The following is a 21,580-nucleotide window of genomic DNA, read 5'->3' on the forward strand; positions in this document are numbered from 1 at the left end:
TATATCAAGTAATTGAAATTAGCTTCACCTTTAATAGCAGTGATGAACACATTAATGCATAAAAGTAATTCATAAATATGATTCTAATGGGACCTTACGCACAATCAGTACTTTGAACTTATAACAGAGTATCTTTAAACAGGAGTGTTACTTTTCAGTTCTTCTTACACCACTGGTCCTATCCATTGACACACTCGATCAAATAAGCTTAATTTATTATTGGCTGTGATAAAAGAAGCAAGATGCTTATGTGACAATGATTGATTTTTTTCTTGACAGTGACTGTTGTTTCAGAACAGGCAGCTGCATACTTTAAAATTAGACAAGGCAGAACTGCTTCGGCCCCCAACTAAAAGGGCCAGGAACAGCAGTGTATTTATAAATATGTTTAGATGTAAAATATTTTTTATTATGTTTCTATTCAACTCATTGTAATCCGTAAAAGGCCCCGAAAGTTTAACTATACCACCTACTTCCTGTTCAGAGGAAGATGGACGGCCACTACTTAATTAACCCGTATGAATTGTTTTTATTGTAAATTGAACAGAGTAATAAATTTAAGTAGTGTGTTGAGCATTCTTTCTTTCTTTTACACTTTAAGTAACCAAATGAATGCGTGACTTTAAATGTGGTATTCAAACATTTTATTAAAAGTAGTTCATTTTACTCTAGAACAGTTTTTAAGTACTTCTTCTACCACTGCCTATACCAATAGAAGAAAGGATGCCACGTAAAAAGCAAGGTGGCATTTGCCTAGGCCCCCCCTCAATCATAAATGAACATGCCAAGTTGTAAAGAGATCCTGTTTGTAATACAACATGATGGGTCTTTGTTGGTTTGAGTGAACTGTATTCACCCCCTCCTCCTTAGTTAGGTACAGTACACTCAAGCCTCCCTGGCCCACTTACTAATTCAGAAAGAGCAGTAAAAGCTAGGTCACACAAGGACAGATATAACAGGGTGTTGCAATATTAACCCTATGGAAAGCCATTATTTACTAAGTTGTCTTTATAAAGCCAATTAGAGTGGAAAATAATAAACTTAGGGACTGAGATTAAATGCATCTTTGACATATTTAAAATGTTATTGGGCTCTCAGCAAAGGCAATATTAAAATTCTTCCACAACTTAAATGAAGAAAGACATTCAACCGTTTAACCGAAGTACTGAAACAAATACTTATCGATATCATTAAACAGAAAAGTGCCAAATGTTTTAATAATTGAGATTTTTTAAATCAGTAGAATTGGTAAAGGATTTGTAGTTTCTCTGTTCCATTATTACTGTAAACGGATTTTTTTTGGACTTGATAAAAAAGATGAATTGATAATGAAGATAATAGTTGCAGCCCTGATTCAGATATATAAAATACATGTCCATGCTTTGTACACCATAGCTACACACTGAGGTTTTTTTGTGTCACAAACAAACAGTAAACAAACAATCGTTTTTGTAAACTTTATTGTGAAAAATCAAAACAGACTGCTAAGATCAATATATATATTGATACAATGTTAGTGGCCAGTAGTTCGTTTCTGCTGCAATTGTGATTCTTAAACAAAGTTGTTGGAGGTCTGTTGTTCAATTCAACCCATGGGACAATTATAGGTGACCCAACAAATTAAACTAAATAAATCAAACCTGCCCTATCTGAAGTCCTTCCGATCATTGCCTTGTGGTGAATAAAAAGAAAAAACGACATACTCTAAAAGTGAAATAAGAAAACGAAAATACAAAACTTTGGTCTGCTTCCCCTCACTTGCTGCTTCGTAAATTAGTTTCAGCCACAGAGGGCAGGAGCAATCAGCTGTTTGAAAACAAAAACTCTATAAAAACAGGTTAACCTTGCTCCTATTTAAGAAAAAGATATTTCATTTCATTATTGGAAAGTTAACCCAGTACTCACGTTTTGTCAGTCATTTAAATGTTAGCTGAACCTCTGCTCCAATGTAAAGTCAGTTGTTACCTCCCTAACTCCAACATCTTACATATACAATGAAAACAACCAAACAGAAAAAACTGACCTTAAATACAGAGTTAATCAAAATAATAATAATTGGAAAACAACTAGAGTTTAAGCAAACTGCGTTACAGCGTTAAAGGGCTTCCTTCATCAAGTTGCTGACAAGCCCATCGCCGTCTAATCCCTCCCCAAATCAAATGTTATTTTTCCCCTAACCCTGACATTCACTGCCCCAAAAAACATACAGCCTGTACTTATGTTGTGTGTGTGTGTGTGTGTGTGTGTGTGTGTGTGTGTGTGTGTGTGTGTGTGTGTGTGTGTGTGTGTGTGTGTGTGTGTGTGTGTGTGTGTGTGTGTGTGTGTGTGTGTGTGTGTGTGTGTGTGTGTGTGTGTGTGTGTGTGTGTGTGTGTGTGTGTGTGTGTGTGTGTGTGTGTGTGTGTGTGTGTGTGTGTGTGGAGTGGTTGTTTTTGGGACAGCGTTGAGTGAGAGGAACTAAGGGCGTCTAGGTTCATGGGCCTTCAGTGTCCCAACAGCGTCCTTCACTGCATGAAAGATGATGTTCTTCACCTGAGAAAATATATATGAGAAAAAAAGAGTCTGTTAAAACAAAGACATGGAGAAAAAAACACCTCATCTAAATGTCTTTCCACGCTTCACTTAAATATGCTTTGAAGAACATGAAGTCCTTTTATCTGTTGTCCAGCACAACAGCAAATTAAATACACTTTGGTATACTGCTGTGAAAAAACACTAAAAACGGACATAATTCACTGGTTAGTGAAATGCATGAGAGAAAGGCATATTGACCTGTAGCTTGTCTTCGTGGTTTGTATGAGTAGTGGACAGGTGTCTGAACTCCTGGGTCAGTCTGAAACAGTGCTTCACGTGCTCAGGAGACACAAAGTCCTCGGCCACCTTGATACAGCTGTACAGGTTGTGCACCTGGGGGGGAAGAGCAGAGAATGAACTAATAGGCTACTAAAACAAGAGAAATAAGCATCTTGAATGATCTGAATAAACGGATTTCTAGCAAGCCTCTTAAATATAACACAACATGTCTTACCTGGTGTGGCGCTCCAGCAGGGATAAACACGGCATCTCCTAAGAACTGTACAATGGCCCAACCCTGGACGCCGTATTCTTCATAGAGCCTGCGGCGGAGCACCTGGTCCAGGTACCAGCTCTGGTCGTGAATGGGGTCGTGGTCTGGAGGGTTCTCTTGACCCTGCTCCTCTCCCACCTGACACAGAAACAATGACCACCATTATCTTTGGTTGTTGTTTGAAACCTGCTGAAATCTTAGATTGATAAACGAGCATGCAGTGGAGCGTGATGAGGATTAAATGAATGCAGCTCAGCCTGCATGACGAGGATTGTTTTTCACTATCACATTTTTGTTTGTGTGTTACAATGAGTGACAACAGGCCATCCAACCCCCCAGGAAGATCTTTAAAGGTCACATGTCATGCTTTTCCGGTTATTACCCGTCCCCTTGTGTGTTATGAAGGTTTTTCTGCATGTAAACGGTGTGCAGAGTCAAAACCCTCAAAGTACACCCTGTAGGGAGTAAAACTCTAACACAGAAAAATACCTCCCCAAAACGCCTCGTTGGAGATACGTCACTGTCCATTGATTCTTCCGGGTAACTCATGATGTCATGCGTTACCCGGAACCAAATGGACCAATCCGTGGAGCCGTTACGTTACGTCACGTCCGCGGAGCCGTTACGTTAAGCCCCCGCTGATTGGTCCAAATTGACCAATCCACTGACTACCTCACACACACACTCAGTGCAGGCAGCTCTGCTGATCTTTCCTCCCTGGCTGCAGGCTGATAACAGACAGTTGGGATCGTGGCAAAATTCTCTCTGCAGACCCATTCTCACAGCGTTTATCAACCTTTTTCTTACTCAATATCAAGCTACACTTATTGTTTTTACTTCGGCTGTGACTTTGTGTGTGCTCAGGGTGAGTTTGGCTGTGTTTCGCTGTGTATCGCTAAACAACGAAACCACACCTCCACGGAGCTCAGCGCGATTCACAACGTCCCAACCAATCAGAGCACACTGTGCTCACAGGGAGGGTGGGGGCTGGAGCTATTGGAGCTACAACGAGCCGTTAAAGGCAGAGTGAAAGTCAGTGAATACACTTGGTTTACAGAGATGCTGTATGAGAAACACAAGTGATTTTGGAAAATTGCAAAATATAAATCTATTCTAGTAGACCTCAACAATGGAATTATGATCAGTGGAAATGGCCATGACATGGGACCTTTAATGTTCACATTCAGATGATGCCAGTGGGCCCAAAAGAGGAATCCCTATCGTATTTATTTTAAGAATAAATCAGGTTATTTTCCTTCCTCTGTTCATGTGAATCAGCCCGAAACCGTAGCAGATGGGAGCTAAGGTTAAAGAAAACGCTAGCGATGCAGAAGCTCGCTGGAAGATCAGGGTAACTGACAGCAGTCAAATTAGACCACTTAACAACTTCCACAGGAATGAGTGGGGCCCGCCTTCGACGCTGCAACCATTTATTTTTATACATATTTGCAGAGGCCTCTGGGTCTGAGGTTTAAATATTTTACAAGTACAGCCAATTACAAAGCAGCTTCAGAGACACAATGCTAACAGAAATCTGCTAGATGCTGACCTTGCGGAGCAGCTCTCTGATCTTCTCTGCATCCTTCGCAGCGTAGATGTGCCAGAGAGCTCCAGGTTTCTCCTGTTGCTCGTACACCCTCCTCTTGGTCATTTCATCCACATCGCCCTCCTCGATGGTGGTCATGACCTCTGGAGGAACAAACATAAATGACAACAGACACACAGAGATGGCATCAAAGGGTCAGCGGCAGTGTCTACGCAATGTCCATGAAGGGTTTTATGGTAGTTTCCTCTTTATTGCTGCATTTACACTGCATGGCCGTCCTCGACTCAACCCACTCTTACTTGGTTTTCCATTATCAAAGGTTTTAGATCTTAGCAGCTGGTACTTTAATTTGTATAACCTCAGTCGACGTTCCCAGCAAAAGGCGACGCTAAAACACTGCAGAGCAATGATTGGTCAGATTGATTGGTGCAAGACCAGTAGAGCTTAAATAGTCAAGACACCTTCAAAAGCATTTGGTTTTTATAAACTCAAACGTGTTTTTTTCACTTCTAAAATGGCAGTCTGTTAAAATATGCCCTACAAATGATGACGTGCAGATAGACATTCCTCTGTTGGGTTGCCGATGAAAGGATTCAGTGTCACATCAAATTCCCGCCTACACCGAGGGGCTACTATCTGCAGGGGAATAATATAGAGAGAAGGCCTGGTAACAAGAGTGAGTTGACTTAAGTCTAACCATGCAGTGGACATGTGGCATCAGTGGTCTCATGATTTGGGTTTTGAGCTGTGATTATTATTGTCTCAACATTACTTGAAGACAACGGTCATTTATTTAATCCATTTTGATGAGTGTCTAAACGCAAAATGCCTAATGGAGTCCGTCAATTCTGATCTTTGGGAGCATATATCTTAAACATCTGAAATAATGTACATCCAGCCCACTGTGGCAGAGTTGTAGTTCTCAACTGGTGGCTCATGACCCAGTATTAGGTCCCTGTCTATTATAGGTGAACTGCAAGATTGTAGTCATCATTCATCCCTTCTGCACTCAAACTTTCAAATTCTTGAAAGGCTTTTAACTTGATTATTTATTGATGTATTTATTATTGTGATGATATGAACTATTTATATTGTAAATTGGAATGATCCACATCTGTGCTCCCAGGTGTATCTGTGTGTTTTCTTCCTGTATGTTCCTGCTTGTGTTTGTGACATAAGCTGCTGCTCATAACCTATTGCCCCTTGCGGGATTAATAAATTTGTTGATTGATTGTGTGACAAAACAGGTTTATTCTGAAGTGCATTGATTTACAGAGCGTCTCCTGAAATACTGTTTTCAGCTGCCACATGTGGCTGTCATCACACCTTGGCAAACTTCTTCTTTTTTTTTTATCATAAAGAGCATTCTAAATGACTTAACTATAAATGTTTTCATCAACAATGTCTGGGTTGTGAATAAGTACAAATGTGGATCATGTGGCTGGACCAGTTGAGAACCCCCAGGGCAAAGAGAAGGACATGTTGCAGACCACGCATCACATTACTGACACAACGTTCACATCCAGTCTGAGGTTGGTCCTACACTGTTGCTAACTCTAATGCCTCAAAACATACTAAAAACATTCATGACGGTTGTTTGCCTTTCTTGCCAGCTTAAAGCGGTATTTCCTCAGTCTGTTATTTCCGCTGCCATATGTATGCATTAAGAGAGCGAGTGTGTGGGAGTATAAAGATGGCAGTAGGGATTCAAGACAATATTGATATAATTGAGTATCGCAATATTATCTTTTGTGACCTTTTTTAATAAATAGGTTACTTGAATGGAATTAGGGCGGAAAGTGGTTCAGATTGCACAAAAAGTATATATGTTTGTCTTTGCTCCCATTTGTAGGGAAATAAAAAACTACAATGTCAGTTGTTCTAATATCATGCAGCCCTTCCCCAAACAGAACGTCCAACACTGAAATCTATAAGACAAGAAGAAAGTCAAGATCTCAGAAGGACAACACTAGAAACCCCAATGCTATCTATTCAAGGTGTTAATAAAGGTTTACATAGAAATGTACAAACGTGACAGAGTAAAAACTAAGAGATAGTTCCCAGTGCTCAGGGGCTGTATTCACAAAGGATCTTAGGGCTAAAAGTAGCTCCTAACTGGCGAATTTAGGAGAAACTCCTAAACATAATGGGCGTGTCAGCCTTAAATGTAGGAATCCTAATTGTATTCACTAAGAGCAATTCACAAAGTATTTTAGGCCTAAAAGTAGCACCTAAGTTTAGGAGAGCTTAAAAGTCCTCGAGAGGACTCCTAACTCAGTAAGACCTATTCACAAAGAATCTGAAAAATGGCTGCGAGACGAAATGTTTTGGAGACAATGGAAGACTGTGAATTGATCAAGAGATATAGGCTAAATTGTGAGGTTATCAAACTTGTTGTGGAATTAGTGCGGGATGCAATAACATCCCCGACTAACAGGAATAACCCGATTAGTCCGGAAATAAAAGGTTTGGCAACACTACGATATTTAGCAACAGGGAAAATGCAACTTTGCAATACCGACGATTTAGGAATGTCGCAACCATCAGTCAGCCGTGCCATAAACCAAACCATCAACGCGCTCTCTAGACCACATATCATCCAACAGTTTATCCGGTTTCCTTTGGACAATCAACAACTACACATGATCAAAGCCAACTTCATGGCAATTGCAGGTATGCCCGGTGTGGTCGGTGCTATTGACGGGACGCACATAAAAATAATTGCGCCATCAAAAGATGAGGACGTGTTCGTCAATAGAAAGAAAGTACATTCTATCAACACGCAGATTGTTTTCCTTCATCATGATAGGGGGACTTGAACGGCGGTATGGGCTGTTATTGAAAGTGTTTAAGTGCTGGAAATATGCTCATTGGATAATAGTTTGCAGGCTGCTTTTAATTGCCTCCTTGATTTAATGCAATTTACGTATTCTTATTGTTTGCTCTCTCTCTTTAACGTGCATATACAACGCCATTATCGTGGTCTGCACAAACTTGTCATCATGCGTGTATTCTGCTAACGGCACTGTCCATAACTATTTGATAGGAATACATTTCTAGCCTAGGCTATTTCCTTGTTTTTCGGTGTTTTAGTGGGCTCGTTTGTGGGATGTTGCGGATGGGTTTCACCGAGACCGCCTGCTCTGAACAACCAATCGCGGTACTGACCGCTTCTAAACTCATGCACGAGAATCGACGTAATCCATAGCAACGGCGCATCACTCTTAGTTCACTCTTAGTGACTTATCCTTAGTATGAGTAGGTCTCAGCGGCTTTGTGAATAACTTTTAAGAAAAAACTCCTACGTAAAATGTTTTAGCGCGAGTTAGGAGCACTCCTAGCGGTACGATAAAATGCTTTGTGAATACGGCCCCTGGTCTCTACGTCACAGATAATAAGAAAGGGATGGGGTAGCGGTGTGATGAGAGGGAGTTAGTCAAGAAAAAGGACATGCACGGAAGAAATACAATTGAAAGTCTACAGACCTTTGCGTCCATTGATATCTGCCTCTGTGAATGAAAAATGTTGCCAAACATGTAAACAAATGGGACCCACCAAGGGGTGTTTTCAGAGTCTTATCCAAGCAAATAAAGCCTGGAGTAAACTATAACAGTACGAGAATGAAGTTCAGGAAACAGACTGGACAAAGTTATTCAATATAGTTCAGGAGGGATCAGTTCAATAAAGATGATCGTCCAGTATGAACTTAGCTACTTCTTCTTTATCCTACTTGTACTCTATACAATGTATATGTATATATGTATATAATGTATACAACTGGTATGGGGAAAAAACATATCCATGTAATATTGTAGATATGCAATGTGAGCGTGTGTGTAAGTCCACTGACCTTTCCCCGGGTCTCCCTCTATTTGAGGGATGCCAACATAGACCATGACGTTGACGGCATCAGAGACATCCAGATGGAGATTCGTGGTTCCCACCTTCCTGTCTTCAGAGGAAGTCAAGCCTGAGGGAAAGAAGGGAGTGAGGGGTTGAGAGCGAGATAACACCAAAATAGTAGGAGGAGGAAAAAGACATGAAATGTCTAACTAAGGTGACAGGGGCTCTGCCAAGTTTCTCACCATAGGCGTTGTACATCTTAGGTCCAAGATCAGGACGCACAAAAAAGTTGGGCAGACGGGCGGCGAGGTTTAAACGGCCATCTCTTTTTGTGTACTCAGGCAAAGGGAGGTTATCCATCAGATCATCAAACCTGGCCAAGTGGGAAAGAATGTCCACAAATGAGATTGTATTGTTCCACAAAAACAAACCAAGACCCAACTCGCTTCATAGTTTTGTTTTTAAATTACAAAAATGGGCGCAAAATAAAAAGGTGATTGTTACACATTTGAACAAGTTAGTATAAGTGCATGCATGTAGAAAACAAAGAGGTACAAACCATCAAATTACAGGGAAACTAAATGCTAACATTATTAATCTAATAACGGGTCAAATGACTATTAATGAACCCAGATTCCACATGATGACCTTTTGGTTAAAGTATACATATTATAAACTCATATGATATAGATTATAATACATATAGTAAGTAAACATATATATTTGTAAAGACCTTTGGGAATGAATCTTGGTTTAGTTAGTGAATGCATAAAAGAAGAAACATATTTGTGGGTGTCTCACCTTGTGGGCATCATGTCCCTGAAGTCTTCACCTGGAGGCCAATCCTTTAATTTTAATACCATGGGCTGGCCCTCAGTGTCTTGCAGTCGCTCTGCATTCACAGAAAAACACATTAGGCATCATTTCTGAGTGAAACAGGGGCTAAAACTTAACATGGACTTCATTTAAAAATTGTTCACTTACTGGAGATGATCTCGAAGCCGTCCCAGAAGTCTCGTACCTTCACATCAGAGATGATAGCACAGTTTCTACAGTTGACCAGGTCCACATCCTGGTCACCAAACTCCCTACTGAAAGCATCAGGCCGCCACAGATTCTCTTTCAGCCGTTTATGTATCCCTGACACCAACACCGGCTGGATAAAAGACAATAGAAAAGACAGTTGACCAAGGAATAATGTTTCAGTCAAACCTTTCTAGTTCATCTCCGTCATGGTTCTGCCGGAGATGCCTCGGGCGTTACACTCATTGTTGCTCTTACTTGTCCCTGCTTCCAGCACTCTCTGAAGATCTTCCAGTTGTTGCTGTTGCTGGGGTCCTGTAGGCAGAGGAGTCGTCCGTCACAGAGCCAGGAGTGGGAGGTATGTGGTTCCAAAACACTCAGGCCCATGACTCCGTCTTTGCGGCCCCCCAACACCCCGAGCTCTCCGCCCTCAGAGGCCCCGGTCCGGCGGCCTTCTGCTTTCTTGGTCTCCACGACCGAAGCGATGATGTGATCCAGGAAGTTCGGGAGGCTGCTCTTCAGCTTGTCACTCTGGCAGACATAAAAACACGTTTTTGATTACTTAGCAATGCATTTATACGTGCAGCTAAACAGACCGAATAATCGTTAGACATCCTTTGAGTAAAGCCTCATATTTTCAGAGTTAATGCTCTGCTTTATTACAACGCTCATAACCAGCAGAAATACAATTTAAAATCTATAAATGTATTCTTTACATTCCATCTCCTTATACTTAGGCTACACAGATACAATTACACTTTTTACTTAAAATGTAAATTGGTACTATAAAACACTTTCACTATTTAATAATGCATGCACTTTGTAAAGAGTGATTCAAACTGTTTTCATTTGAAATAAACCTGATCTGTTCTTCAATCAGAAAGTGGTCTTACTGACACTCTTGTTGGTATGGGATTACACCATACTAAATAGACTGTCAGTAAGACCAGTTTCTGATAGAAGAATAGATCAGGTCTAATACAAATCAGAACCTACACGGAACAATACAAGCTTTCTACATACCCCTGCTGAGGTAAAGACAGAGGGGAAAGGCACCCCGCTCTCCCCAGGCCCCTGGGGGAGTTTCCCCGGCCCGGAGTTGAGCAGGTCCCGGAGACTGGAGCCCTCGGGTTTGGACTGGGCCATGCTGGAGCCCAGCAACAGACTGTTAAATAGCTTAGGACTGGAAGCAGAAGGCTTTGAAAGGGCACTGAGTGAGTCCAGGCCGAAGTGAGGCCGGCTGTTTTGACTCATCATGGAGCGGAGGGATCCAGAATCTGGAAGAAAATGGCAGACGGATGAGGATGGAAGTTCAACGTTGATATTGATCTTTGTGCTTTTTCTACGCACTCAGATTACAGTGACTCAGTCTTTCCTCTTTCCTACTCACCCTTGGTGTCATCCTTGGCTTTCTGTGTGGCCAAGTCTGCCAGCCAGTGCAGAGCCGAGCTGTTGCCCTCCCCTGCTGAGCGCGACTCCTTGGCAGTGGACTGGGTGTGGTTACAGGGGGAGGATGTACCACTGGTGGAGTTACTGATACTGCCAACATTTTCTCCTCCCCCGCTGTCTGATGGCGCTGCTGTTTGTGCGGTTTCTGTTTTGACTGCTGATGTTTCTCCCTCTGATTTTGGGGTGGTGCCAAAAGTCGAAGCCGCAGCGAGGACGCCACTACTGCTGCTGCTGCTTGATGCAGACTGCTGAGAAGAGCACAACCAGACGTTAGTCTTCATCTTAAACCCTGCTCACAATGCAGGAATGGAGAAATAAGAGAACAGCAGTACCTGTGGAATCCCATTCGGGGCACTCGGGCGTACTAGAGACTTGGTGTGTCGGCTGGTGCAAGGACAATTGGCCTTAATACCCCACTTGCCTCTCGCCGAGTGCACCATGTCGCCAATGCTGTAAAGAGCTTAAGGAGAAAGGCAGAAAGTAAATAATTACACCCCTTGATGATCTAATACAAGATCATACATAATCACTTGATGCTTGTGCGGTGGGTTTTGATGATTCCATCATAATGTTCATGTTACCTGTCCCAGGTATTATCTGTGTAGGCATGAGGTTCTGTGGCTCATGGGGTTGGCCCTTGGCACACTTTAACCAAGAGAAAACCTCATCCTCAGGCCTTTCATCTACATCTGGAAGAAAGAACACATACACCTTTGTTTTTTCAACGCACTCAAAACAACCACACAAAGTATTAACCGAGTTAAGATTTTCTTCCCATTACTGTAACAAAATAAAATGATGCTATAATATACAGCAGGTTTGGTTGGCTCTAACATTTTCTTTATGGTTTATGTAATGACTCACCCTCCCTTGGCCTGTTCCTGCGGAGCCGATAGCAGTCCAGACACACTCCAAAGCCACACTTACGACACACCCAGTGGATGTTGAAGAGCGTGGTCTCACACACGTCACACATTTCTCTGACACCGCGCACTGCTCGTTTCCATGCCACTTTCTCTGAAGGACAGCCCAAAAACAAAACAGGCTTATAGACACTTCTGACAGTGTGAGAGACAAAATGAAAAGACAAAATAGCACACTACATGTGAATACAAAAATGTCTTTGTACTCACGGTGAGGCTCCACCATCATCATGGCCTCCTTCTCAGACATGACCAACTGGCAGAACTGGTCTCCCACATTGGCCAGGATGTACTTGGATGTATCGAGGTCGAGGCCCTCTTGGACGGCGGGAGCAGGTAGCCACAGACCCATGGCCATGGAATCGCTCTGCTGCGGACTCAGGAAGCCTTCTACACGCAGTATACCTTTCCGAGTGAAAGCCAACCTGGTCACAGGGAGAAAAAAAAAAGGTTGATTCTGTAAAACATTGTTGAACGATTAAGGATTGCTTCCTCGTTTCGGATAAATATATATCATTTTCTCATTGACGCTCATAAACAAATTGTACGGCTGTACAAAATATAAATGTGTACCTTCTGAAGTGGAAGAACCGACAGGACACATTTGGGTCGTCGTCGTCGCTGTCTTCGCCTGTAGTACGATATTTACGGTAGCGCTCCAGGCGGCACTCGCGGCACTTGTGCAAGTGAGGGGCCACATTGATGCAGGAGCCGTCCTGGAGGAAGGACTCGCCAGACTGCTTCAGACGCCGGACTTTGCTCTGGTCTTTCAGTACAGACTGGCCCACTGCAGGAGACAACTTGGCGTTAATTCTAATGCTCAGTTTGTAACAACTAACAAGAAAGAGACCAAGTACTTACCTTTAAAAGGCTTGTTACGTGGACGGCCCTTAGCTACCCCCTGGACCTTAGTTTTCTGCAACATGGCAGCATCCTTGACAGGGAGTGGTGGTCGTCCTGGGATCTGGCCTTTCTCTGGGCCCTCTTCATTCTCACTCAGGTCTGACAGGTCACTGTTGCAGCTGGAGTCACCAGAGTCACGTTTGGACGATTGGCCCCTGTCCTCCAGGGAAAACTTCTGAGACTGGCTCTGGTCAAAGGACGCCGGGACATCTTCTATTCCACCTGGGCCGGTGCTCCTAAACAAGGGGCATGCTGAGGTGGATGAAGGCATCTCTCCAACTTCCTGCTCCTCCTTTGCCACAGTCCCTTCACTCTGTGACCTCTGTGATGAGGTCGGTACTGGTGAAGACGAAGAGCTGGGTGACGCAGCTGCTGAGGGTGCTGGGAAAGGGGAAGACAGAATCCCCTTAGGTGGCTCGGCCATAGTGAACAGGTTTGGCTTGCTGTCCGAGGCAGAACCAAGGGTCTGTGACTCGGCCCCTGAGAGGCCAGCAAAGGAGGTGTGGGCAGTTTTGTCCCCATATGCCAGAAATGGATTAGCAGGCTCTTTGGAGGCCTGCAGGAAAAGGTTCTGGTGGCTATCTGAAGTATTAAACCCAGATTGCAGTCCTAAGCCTCCCACAGAAGTCCCATTATTACTGCTCTTCTTAGAAGTACTTTGAGCTCCAGAGGCTGCAGGGAGACCACCGATGCTCAGACCAGGGCCTCTTCCTCCTGCAGAGCTAGCCATGCCCTGGAAGGTCGGTGACGATTTATTGAGCACACCATTTCCCGCTGAATGGGTCTCAGGCACTTTGGGCTGCTCATGCTTTTTCTGCCCTTCAGTGGAGGCTGTGGACTTGAAAAGGCTTGGGGGCTCCTTACTCAGGCTCTCAGACACTGCGGTGAAATAATTGGTATCCTTGGACTGCGTCTGACCAGCAGCTAGGCTTGGGCTGGACCCAGAATTCTGAGTCATGCATTGAATAAACAAGTTTTGGTCTTGCTTGGATTGAGTCTCATTCTTTGCCCCTCCAAAGCCGAAGCCAAAGGGCCTGGGAGTATCCTGGGAGGTTGTGGTGGTGGAAGGAGCTCCATTGGTCTGAGAGGGTCCAGTTTGGGGCATACGAAAACCTGACGCCGTTTTGGAGCCCTAAGAAACAAAGCAATATGACAATGTGAAATAATGTTACAAAACTCAAATGACTTGCAAAGGCTTAACCTAATGGTATGACTATATTGATCGTCTTACCTCAGTCTGGCTTCCCCAGGTGGGGGCTTTAGGAGTAAAACCCACAGACGCAGAGAGTGCCACACTGGGGCCGCTGTCATGCGACCAAGAAATGGTGACAGGGCCCGGGGAAACAAGAGCAGCTGTTTTGGAATAAGCTGATTGTGAAGCCTCCTCTCGGTCGGTTTGGGGGGATGGGGAGGCCTTGGGGGCTGGAGCTCCGGGGACCAGGCTTGGCATCTGGCCTAGTGAGGGAAAAGACGTGGTGGAGAAAGGAGAGGGGGCTGGTTTGAGGGGAGGAGGAGTGGGAGTGTGAGTAACGGCGGTAGTGGAGTCTGCTACACCTTGTGTGGAGAGTGGGCGACCGTTTTCTTTCACATGGGCAGGAAAGCGAGAAGGGGTAGCGTTCGATTGGTCCATCTGAAGTGAGGAGTTAGTGTTGGGGGACGACACTCTGCCTTGAGGAAAGGTTCTTTCTGACGAGCTTCCGTTTTTGGTCGTGCTGCTGACCCTTTCGCCGGAGTCTCCGCCCCAGATCCCCATCCCTTCCGCTGCTGTTTTGTTGAAGTCGCCGCAGCTTTGCCCATCAGCTGCCGTATCGCCTGCTCCTTTAAAACGCTTCAAGTTCAAGTCATCCTCGCCCTCGGACGCAGTCCTACGCCTGCGCCCACTGTCACCCTTCATTGCATCACTGTCCTTTCTTCGCCGCCCATTCTTACCAAGTCAAAAAGAAAGGAAATGTTAGAAAGTCATAATGCACGTAATACTATCTATCTGAAGCTGAAAGCCCCTCAACAATATACAAAGTGCAGTAGAACCAATTACAGAGTAAAATAAGATGTATAACATGACAACCGTACCTCCTCCTCTGCCAGCATGACATGTATCACACGAGGATCTACCATCTGGGTTTCGTCTCCCTACAACAACAAAAAGGTACATATTTTATCATCATGACCAGATTATATTTTTAGAAAATATGGCTTGTAAACATCTATCCCGTTTCTTATAAATACAAACACCAAGTAAGGCAATATGGTCATCTGAACAGCCGAATGTATCTGTTGTGAACGTGACTTAAAATTAACCCCTATATGTCACAAATAGTTTTTAGTTGTGTTTTGATCTATTGATTTCTAACACATCAAAGTTAGACTTGTAACAATAATCCCAGTGTTATTCACCTTATCTAAGGTAATCTCCATGATGTGTGAGATCGGGTCGTGCTGTGAGACCAGTCCTGAGGCCCAGTATTCTTCAAACTCTGGCTGGTACACACGAACCCTGCGTCCTTGAATGGTGTAGGAACCTAAAGGCAGGAACAGGGAGTAAAGAAGGAATTCTATTTTTGGCAGATTATTATTACAGTTATTCCAAGGTTGCTAATGCTAAATTCCCAAAAAGAAATGAATGAAACCTTGAGATTCAACACCTTAAGAACATATGGAGGTAGTAAAAGAAAAGAACATAAAAAACGGGTGACGGTTGAACTAACCCTTCCTGAAGATCTCCTGCAGTTCAAAGTCAGTACGCCAGCTGGAGACGGCAGCCTGCAGGGAGGGCTGCTCCAACAGCAAAGGGTGTCTCAGGTCTTTGTCAATCTGCACAAACAACCACGCCCGTAAAACATAGTGATGGTGGAACAGCAATAATGTAAAATCACACACTGAATAATGCAGGAAAGAACACCAGCACTATACCTAACAACTGCAGGTGATAGGTGTCATTCATTTTTGGGTAATAACTAATGTCCTTTTCATGAAATTGTAAACTATCTCTGATAAGTACGTAACAGAAGCTCTTAATTTACACTCAAATGAAACAAAATCCCAATTGTGATGCTGAACAAGTAGATATGTTATTTATTTTGTTATTCTAAAATCATTCTAGAAAAATATGTTATATGTAAAATTACTGATATATTATGAACTAATCATTTAAGGCGTAACACACATTGTAAAGCTGACGTACACACCTCAAACCTCTGAAAAGTTTTGTTATCAGACAAGAATTCAAAATTCTTGTTTCCAAAATACTCCACAGGAACGACCGATCCTAAACCCACTCTGTCCACCAGGGAACGGAAGACCTGAGGAAAAAGGGTGCAAATCTTAGATTCTTCTGAATATTTCCATTTCCTTCAATAGCACAGATGTAACGGGAACATCTCATTGTACATCTCAAAACAATGCAGCTAACTGGAATCTATCTAGGCTAAATAAACAATGATGGTCTTCATGTCTCAAACATTTTGGTCATGTTACAGTGAGTCATATCTGATTCAAAAACAACTATTCCAGTTAGTTAGACATTTGTTTTTAGCCACCTCTATGTGTGGGTGGCCCTGGGCAGTTAAAATCATATATAAACTATATCAGGGTTTAGTGCAAAGTGCATGTTCCCCTGTGGGGTTTGAGATGAAAACATGTTTATATTATAAATCTAATCTGTGCGACAGCTGCAAAAATTAAATAGACTAATTTCAAATTTTGGGGGGAAGTTGCCCTTTACTTGGCCTAGCTACTAACGCTTCAGGGTGTGTGTGGCAACAATTATTCATTTTCCAGCAGATCCGTGACAAAAAACATTGCTGATATTGAATTTGTGTTCCTTTAAATGAGCTAATAATCGTTTGCTCCTGATGTCTATTCCCCCTGTCAGCAGGTAATTCAGATTGTTTCAAAGATAGACTTGTTTGCATGATGCAGACGGTCACACTGAGCACCCACCAGAGCGGGCCAGGCTGCGGAGGATGTTGGGGCCCCGGCAGTCCCAGTGCCATCACTTCGATTGGCCCAAACAATGGAGTCCTCCACCAACAGTGCTTTCACCCCCTTGTCATACACTTGCACCCAAGAACAGCTCTGCACCACATTTTCAAACTCCACGAATACCTGCAGTCAGAAAAACAGAGAGAAGCAGAACATAAACAAAAGGACTGCTCACCAACCGTAACTTTAGAACATGTTAATTAAAAATGGTGGAAATATGCTCAGAAAATGTTGAATGTTTGTTCAAAGAATTTACATTCTACCGTTTATCTATGCCAAAAATGTCAATGGGACAATAGATCACATATAACTAACTTTGTATATTTAATGCTGATAAGACTGTAAAGGGGCCCCTTCACTACTCGAGCAAGAGTTGGGTAGCACTAGCATAGAACTACAATTTGACTCTGACTGGTTGGCCAATGGCCTGTCAATCATTACTCACAAAGCTACTTTAACATAGTCCATTTTCCCTTCAGTTATATTACATTTAGTATGTTAAATGATATGATTTTTTTTTTATTTCTCGCATCAATATCAAAGTTTTTTTTAAATATGTCATAGCCCGAATATTAGAGTTCAACGTATATAGCTGTGTGGTTGTGTCTAAACTCTGACTGTCTGTCCTGTAGTATCTGCTGGCCACTGAGAAGTCCATGGGGTAGTTTGGGGGATAGATTCACATGACAGTCGCTCTTTTTTGAAAAACGCAACCCTCTCTTTAATTTGAATGAAGCGATTGGTCAGCGCATCTGGGGTGCCAATGCCCATGGAAGAGGGGGCGGCCAAACAGCGCAGGGCTGATCAGCTGAAGAACAAAGGTTTGCAGAGTAAAGATGATTACAAACCGTTGTGGCGTCTGGTAAATCTTTACCAACAAATCTGTTGTTTAAACAAGACTTCCCAGATAGTTTGTTATGACTCATGGTTCAACCACAAGCAAGACTGGTATGCATATGCATTGATTCACTACGGAAAAATAAACTGAACAATGACACTTGTTTGACCAAAGTTTTAAAGTCTAAATTAACTTCTACACAAAGTGAACCTGATTCTCCTCATGAAATGCATGTGATATGTGTACTGTTATTGACTTTGATCACACTTACTGAGGACACCATGACACCTCCTATTTATCAGTTATAAAGTTGATGGCAGAGGTTTAATATACTTTGTGCTTGAGTGAAGAAAAAACAGACACAGTTAAGCTTTAGGCTACAATTGTTTTTTAAAAAAGTTGTGAGAAACAGACAGGTCTGTTATTGGAGTGTGCCTGTCTGAAACCCCCACCCTGTAGCTGTTATTGGTTAACAACATCTGTGTGAATGACCAGGCAATCGCTCACCTGCTGAAGTTTAGATAGATATGGACTATTTCTTAAGTTTAATATAATAAAAACATAACACTGTTAACAATAAGGTCTGTGTATTATCAAATTGCAATTCTGCAAGTAATTGCATTGAGGTGGCTGCCGTTCTCCCTTAGAGAGTGATATTATAAACCTGAGCAAAGAAAACCAAAATATCCTTTTGACTAGAGAATACCATAAGTTAATGTTTCACTTTGTTTGGGTTAGTCAACTCTTCAAACAATAACGAATGGAGGCACCAGTGTAAAGCCACAAATGATTTTGATGTCACAAAGTTTAACTAGTGCAAAATTCCTTCCGAAAAAATCCGACAGCCCATCACTATATGCATCCTGGAGTTTATTGTGAATAGTTGGCGATATGTGATTTCCATTTATCTTTTTGCATACCACCTAGCGCACATCCCTAGGTCAACATAATAAATGGTATAAGTTGACGGATAAATTGTCGTTTAAAATCTGCAGGGTTGTGGTTCCATATTCATCAATGAATGAAAAGCAAATCCCTATTGAGTCAAATATGCGCCAACTGAATCTTATCAGATGCTATCGGTACAGAGATTGAACAAAACCGTTTTATATATCCTGGAGCATAAATGGATTTTTCTTGAAGAGCCAAAACATTTTTGTTATCTTTTGATACAAGGCGATGCTCCATGATCCCATTACCAAGGTGTGTTCCAACATTGCCTGCAGCAATTGTTTATCTCGCTTGGAGAAATGTTGTACTGTAATAGATGGGTTCCACAACTGAAATTATGTTACTGTAGTTATCTAACTAAGAAAATAAAAACTTGATATAGCTACATGTTTTCTTGTAATCTGATATTTTCTACACAGTGGAAATGTCACTGCATGAATTTGAGCCACATTGTGCAAATATGCATCTGTTTGCATTTCGCCATTGTGGCCCTCCATTTACACATGTTCAGCAGTAAGAGATACTTTCTTGATTCAATGTACTGTTTTAAATGTAAAAAGGTCCCTTCTGCAACAAACTAAGGACCATTAATTATTATGTTGTGCTATTCTTTTTAATAATCTGCCAAAATGGACCAAATTCATTTATTAAATCCTTACTCTACATTAATTGATATCATGTGATTTTCAAGCCAATTAACCTAGCTCCGATGAATCATTGATTATATTCTGTACGAGAAAATCTGCACTTTAAAAGCACTGCACTAATAATGTGTTGATTTAAATATATATATAATTTTAACTGCACAACTGAATACTATTGCAAACGCCAAAATATAGGTCAATCACCACCACCAACCAAAGTGTGTACAAATCTCAACCAAATGTCTCTGCGATAACAGCTTGAAAGGATTAATGTTGTTCTTGAAAGGATTAATGTTGTTCATTCAAGAGTTTATCAGATTACAAACTAGCAGAGGTGGAAGAAGTACTCGGATCGTGTAATTAAGTAAAAGTAGAACTACCACAGTGTAAGCATACTCTGTTACAAGTAAAAGTCCTGCATTAAAAATCTTTCGTAAATAAAAGTAAAAATTATGCAGTTTGGCTAATATAATATATATGATGTTCTGTTTATAGTCATTGATACATGTTTGTGTTTATCAAAGCTGGTAAATGGGCAGCCAGTTTTAATTGATTTGTATACTGCATGTTAGCTTGTGAATTGACTTTAGGTGTAACTAAAGTCTTATTTAAGAGTTGATTATATTTCACACCATTAATCCAAATCTGCAAGGTAACTAAAGTTATTAAATACATGTAGATGATTAAAAGCCCCTCAAAATTGGACTTAAGTAGTATTTCACTAAATATACCTAGTTACTTTACACCACTCACTATCGTTAAAGCCAAAATATAGGTCATTCACCAACACCACCCAAAAAGTGTACAATTCTCAACCAAATGTATCTACGGTAACAGCTAGAAAATATTAATGTCATACATTCAATAGTTTATCAGATTACAAACTAGTGTGTGGGTCTGAACATTGAAATAGTGAAGTGGAAGGAATCCCTGCTTCACCCTCATATGAACTTGTAAGGCCTTTAACTCACTATAACTAACGATGGGAATTGACAAGCTAATGCTGATTTCACTTAGCTTTGCGAGCAATTTAATACAATATCGTGTTCGTTAAGTTATCTCTGCTGCATATGAACCGTGTAATTGATTGCTACGAAGTTAAACAAAATACTGGTGGAGCTTAATGACATTCGTTAACAAGCGAACAAGCGAACAAAGCAAAGGCCAGAAAATCCTCGGCCTCGAGTTTAGCTTCGCCTCACTGCCTGCGACTTGTAGCTTGCTAATATAAATGCAGGAGCGTGCGTTAACTGCCGACAAACGTGCCAACATGGACGGTTGAAATCAATTAAACGAGGCCACACGCATACTTAATAGCTAGTAAACATTTTATATATGAATTAGGCAGTATGAAGCTACGCAGTACGGTATCTCTTGTATGTAAACACTGACCGTCAGCCCTGCAGCAGGGCTTGTTGTTGTCGCCTCTCCTCCCTCCGGGGCGGCCAGGCCGATGACGCTCACCGCCCGCACCGTGCCCCGCAGCCAGTCCCGGGCCCAGGCAGCCTGCTCTGGCTCGGATCCATTTGCAGACCTGCCGTCGTCGAGGAGGAGAAAGAGACGCTTCCCTATCAGCTCGAGAGAGTCCCCCATGATTTTGCTCGCAAGCTAGCTGCCTTCAGTGAGCCACCGTGAACAGAGTAACTTGGGACGGGAACTCCAGACCACCAAGCAGCAGCGGAGACTCTGTGTTTAATGTAACTACCGGTGCACCAGGTGCACGCAGCGGCGGACCGGGTCACGCCGGGATTAAACGCAGTGGAGATGTTATTGTCCTCGGTGCTAACGCGACTATCCTGCTCTGTCCGCCATTGAGCCCTGCAACAATCAAACGCACTCCTCGTAGACAGGCAGCACTGCGGAGACAGAGAGCCAGCACGTGCGGAAACAGCGGCCTCCAGCGGCTGGCCTGCAGGTGGATCCGGTTATGGTTATCATCGAGCACTGGAGGGTGGCAGTTGTCAGGGTTTTCCGCAGTGTTAAGTGTATTGTCTCTCCTGATATAAGAGGTGGAAAAGTACTCAGGTCTTGTAAAGTGAAAGTACCAGAGTGTAGAATACTATGTATACAAGTACAATTCCTGGAATCAAAATGTTTCTCAAATAAAAGTAGAAAAGTACTCATTATGCAGATTGGCCCATTTCATAATATCAAATGTTTTGATTATAGTTATTTATGCATTAAAGGGGACCTATTGGTCAAAATCCACTTTTTCATGCATTTTATACACAAACATGTGTCCTCCTCTGTGTAAAGAGATTCTGAAAGTTTCAGGAAAAAAGATTTGCTCACTTTTTGTCCTGGTCCATTTATATAAAAACCTGTCTGAAAATGAGCTGATCAGATTTTGGCCACTTTATGATGTCATAACGATTTTTTTGGCTTGTGTAACCATTAGCTTATACTGCAGGGTA

General features: G+C 42.3%; 1 protein-coding gene across 2 annotated transcripts; it reads right to left on the reverse strand.

Annotated features, from left to right (window-relative positions):
- Positions 1 to 1,443: 1,443 nt before the first annotated feature.
- On the reverse strand, positions 1,444 to 21,095 carry kdm3b (lysine (K)-specific demethylase 3B). 2 transcript variants are annotated; one of them, XM_079671792.1, is made up of 25 exons: positions 20,559 to 21,095; positions 16,692 to 16,856; positions 15,938 to 16,051; positions 15,458 to 15,563; positions 15,147 to 15,271; positions 14,823 to 14,882; positions 13,984 to 14,676; positions 12,711 to 13,884; positions 12,423 to 12,636; positions 12,060 to 12,274; positions 11,791 to 11,943; positions 11,508 to 11,615; positions 11,259 to 11,386; positions 10,868 to 11,171; positions 10,501 to 10,754; positions 9,736 to 10,008; positions 9,439 to 9,610; positions 9,256 to 9,346; positions 8,697 to 8,827; positions 8,462 to 8,581; positions 8,097 to 8,120; positions 4,615 to 4,754; positions 3,027 to 3,203; positions 2,771 to 2,905; positions 1,444 to 2,530 (listed from the first exon to the last, which is right to left on the reverse strand). In XM_079671792.1, the coding sequence occupies exons 1-25, from the start codon at positions 20,757 to 20,759 to the stop codon at positions 2,456 to 2,458; spliced, it is 5,352 nt and encodes a 1,783-aa protein (XP_079527918.1). In that variant the 5' UTR covers positions 20,760 to 21,095; the 3' UTR covers positions 1,444 to 2,455. The 2 variants fall into 2 exon arrangements, with proteins under 2 accessions (XP_079527918.1, XP_079527917.1); XM_079671791.1 differs by having other exon boundaries at positions 10,868 to 11,174; positions 20,559 to 21,094.
- Between the last annotated feature and the right edge of the window lie 485 nt (positions 21,096 to 21,580).

Source organism: Notothenia rossii, assembly GCF_949606895.1.
Source record: "Notothenia rossii genome assembly, chromosome: 3".
NCBI lineage: Eukaryota > Metazoa > Chordata > Actinopteri > Perciformes > Nototheniidae > Notothenia > Notothenia rossii.

Coding starts and splice junctions, on each gene's coding strand:
- kdm3b (XM_079671791.1), bottom strand. CDS start 20,759: ATGGGGGACTCTCTCGAGCTGATAGGGAAGCGTCTCTTTCTCCTCCTC. Junction 13,885..13,983: donor CCTGGGGAAGCCAGACTGAG/GTAAGACGATCA, acceptor TTTGTTTCTTAG/GGCTCCAAAACGGCGTCAGG. Junction 11,944..12,059: donor GATGATGGTGGAGCCTCACC/GTGAGTACAAAG, acceptor GCTGTCCTTCAG/AGAAAGTGGCATGGAAACGA.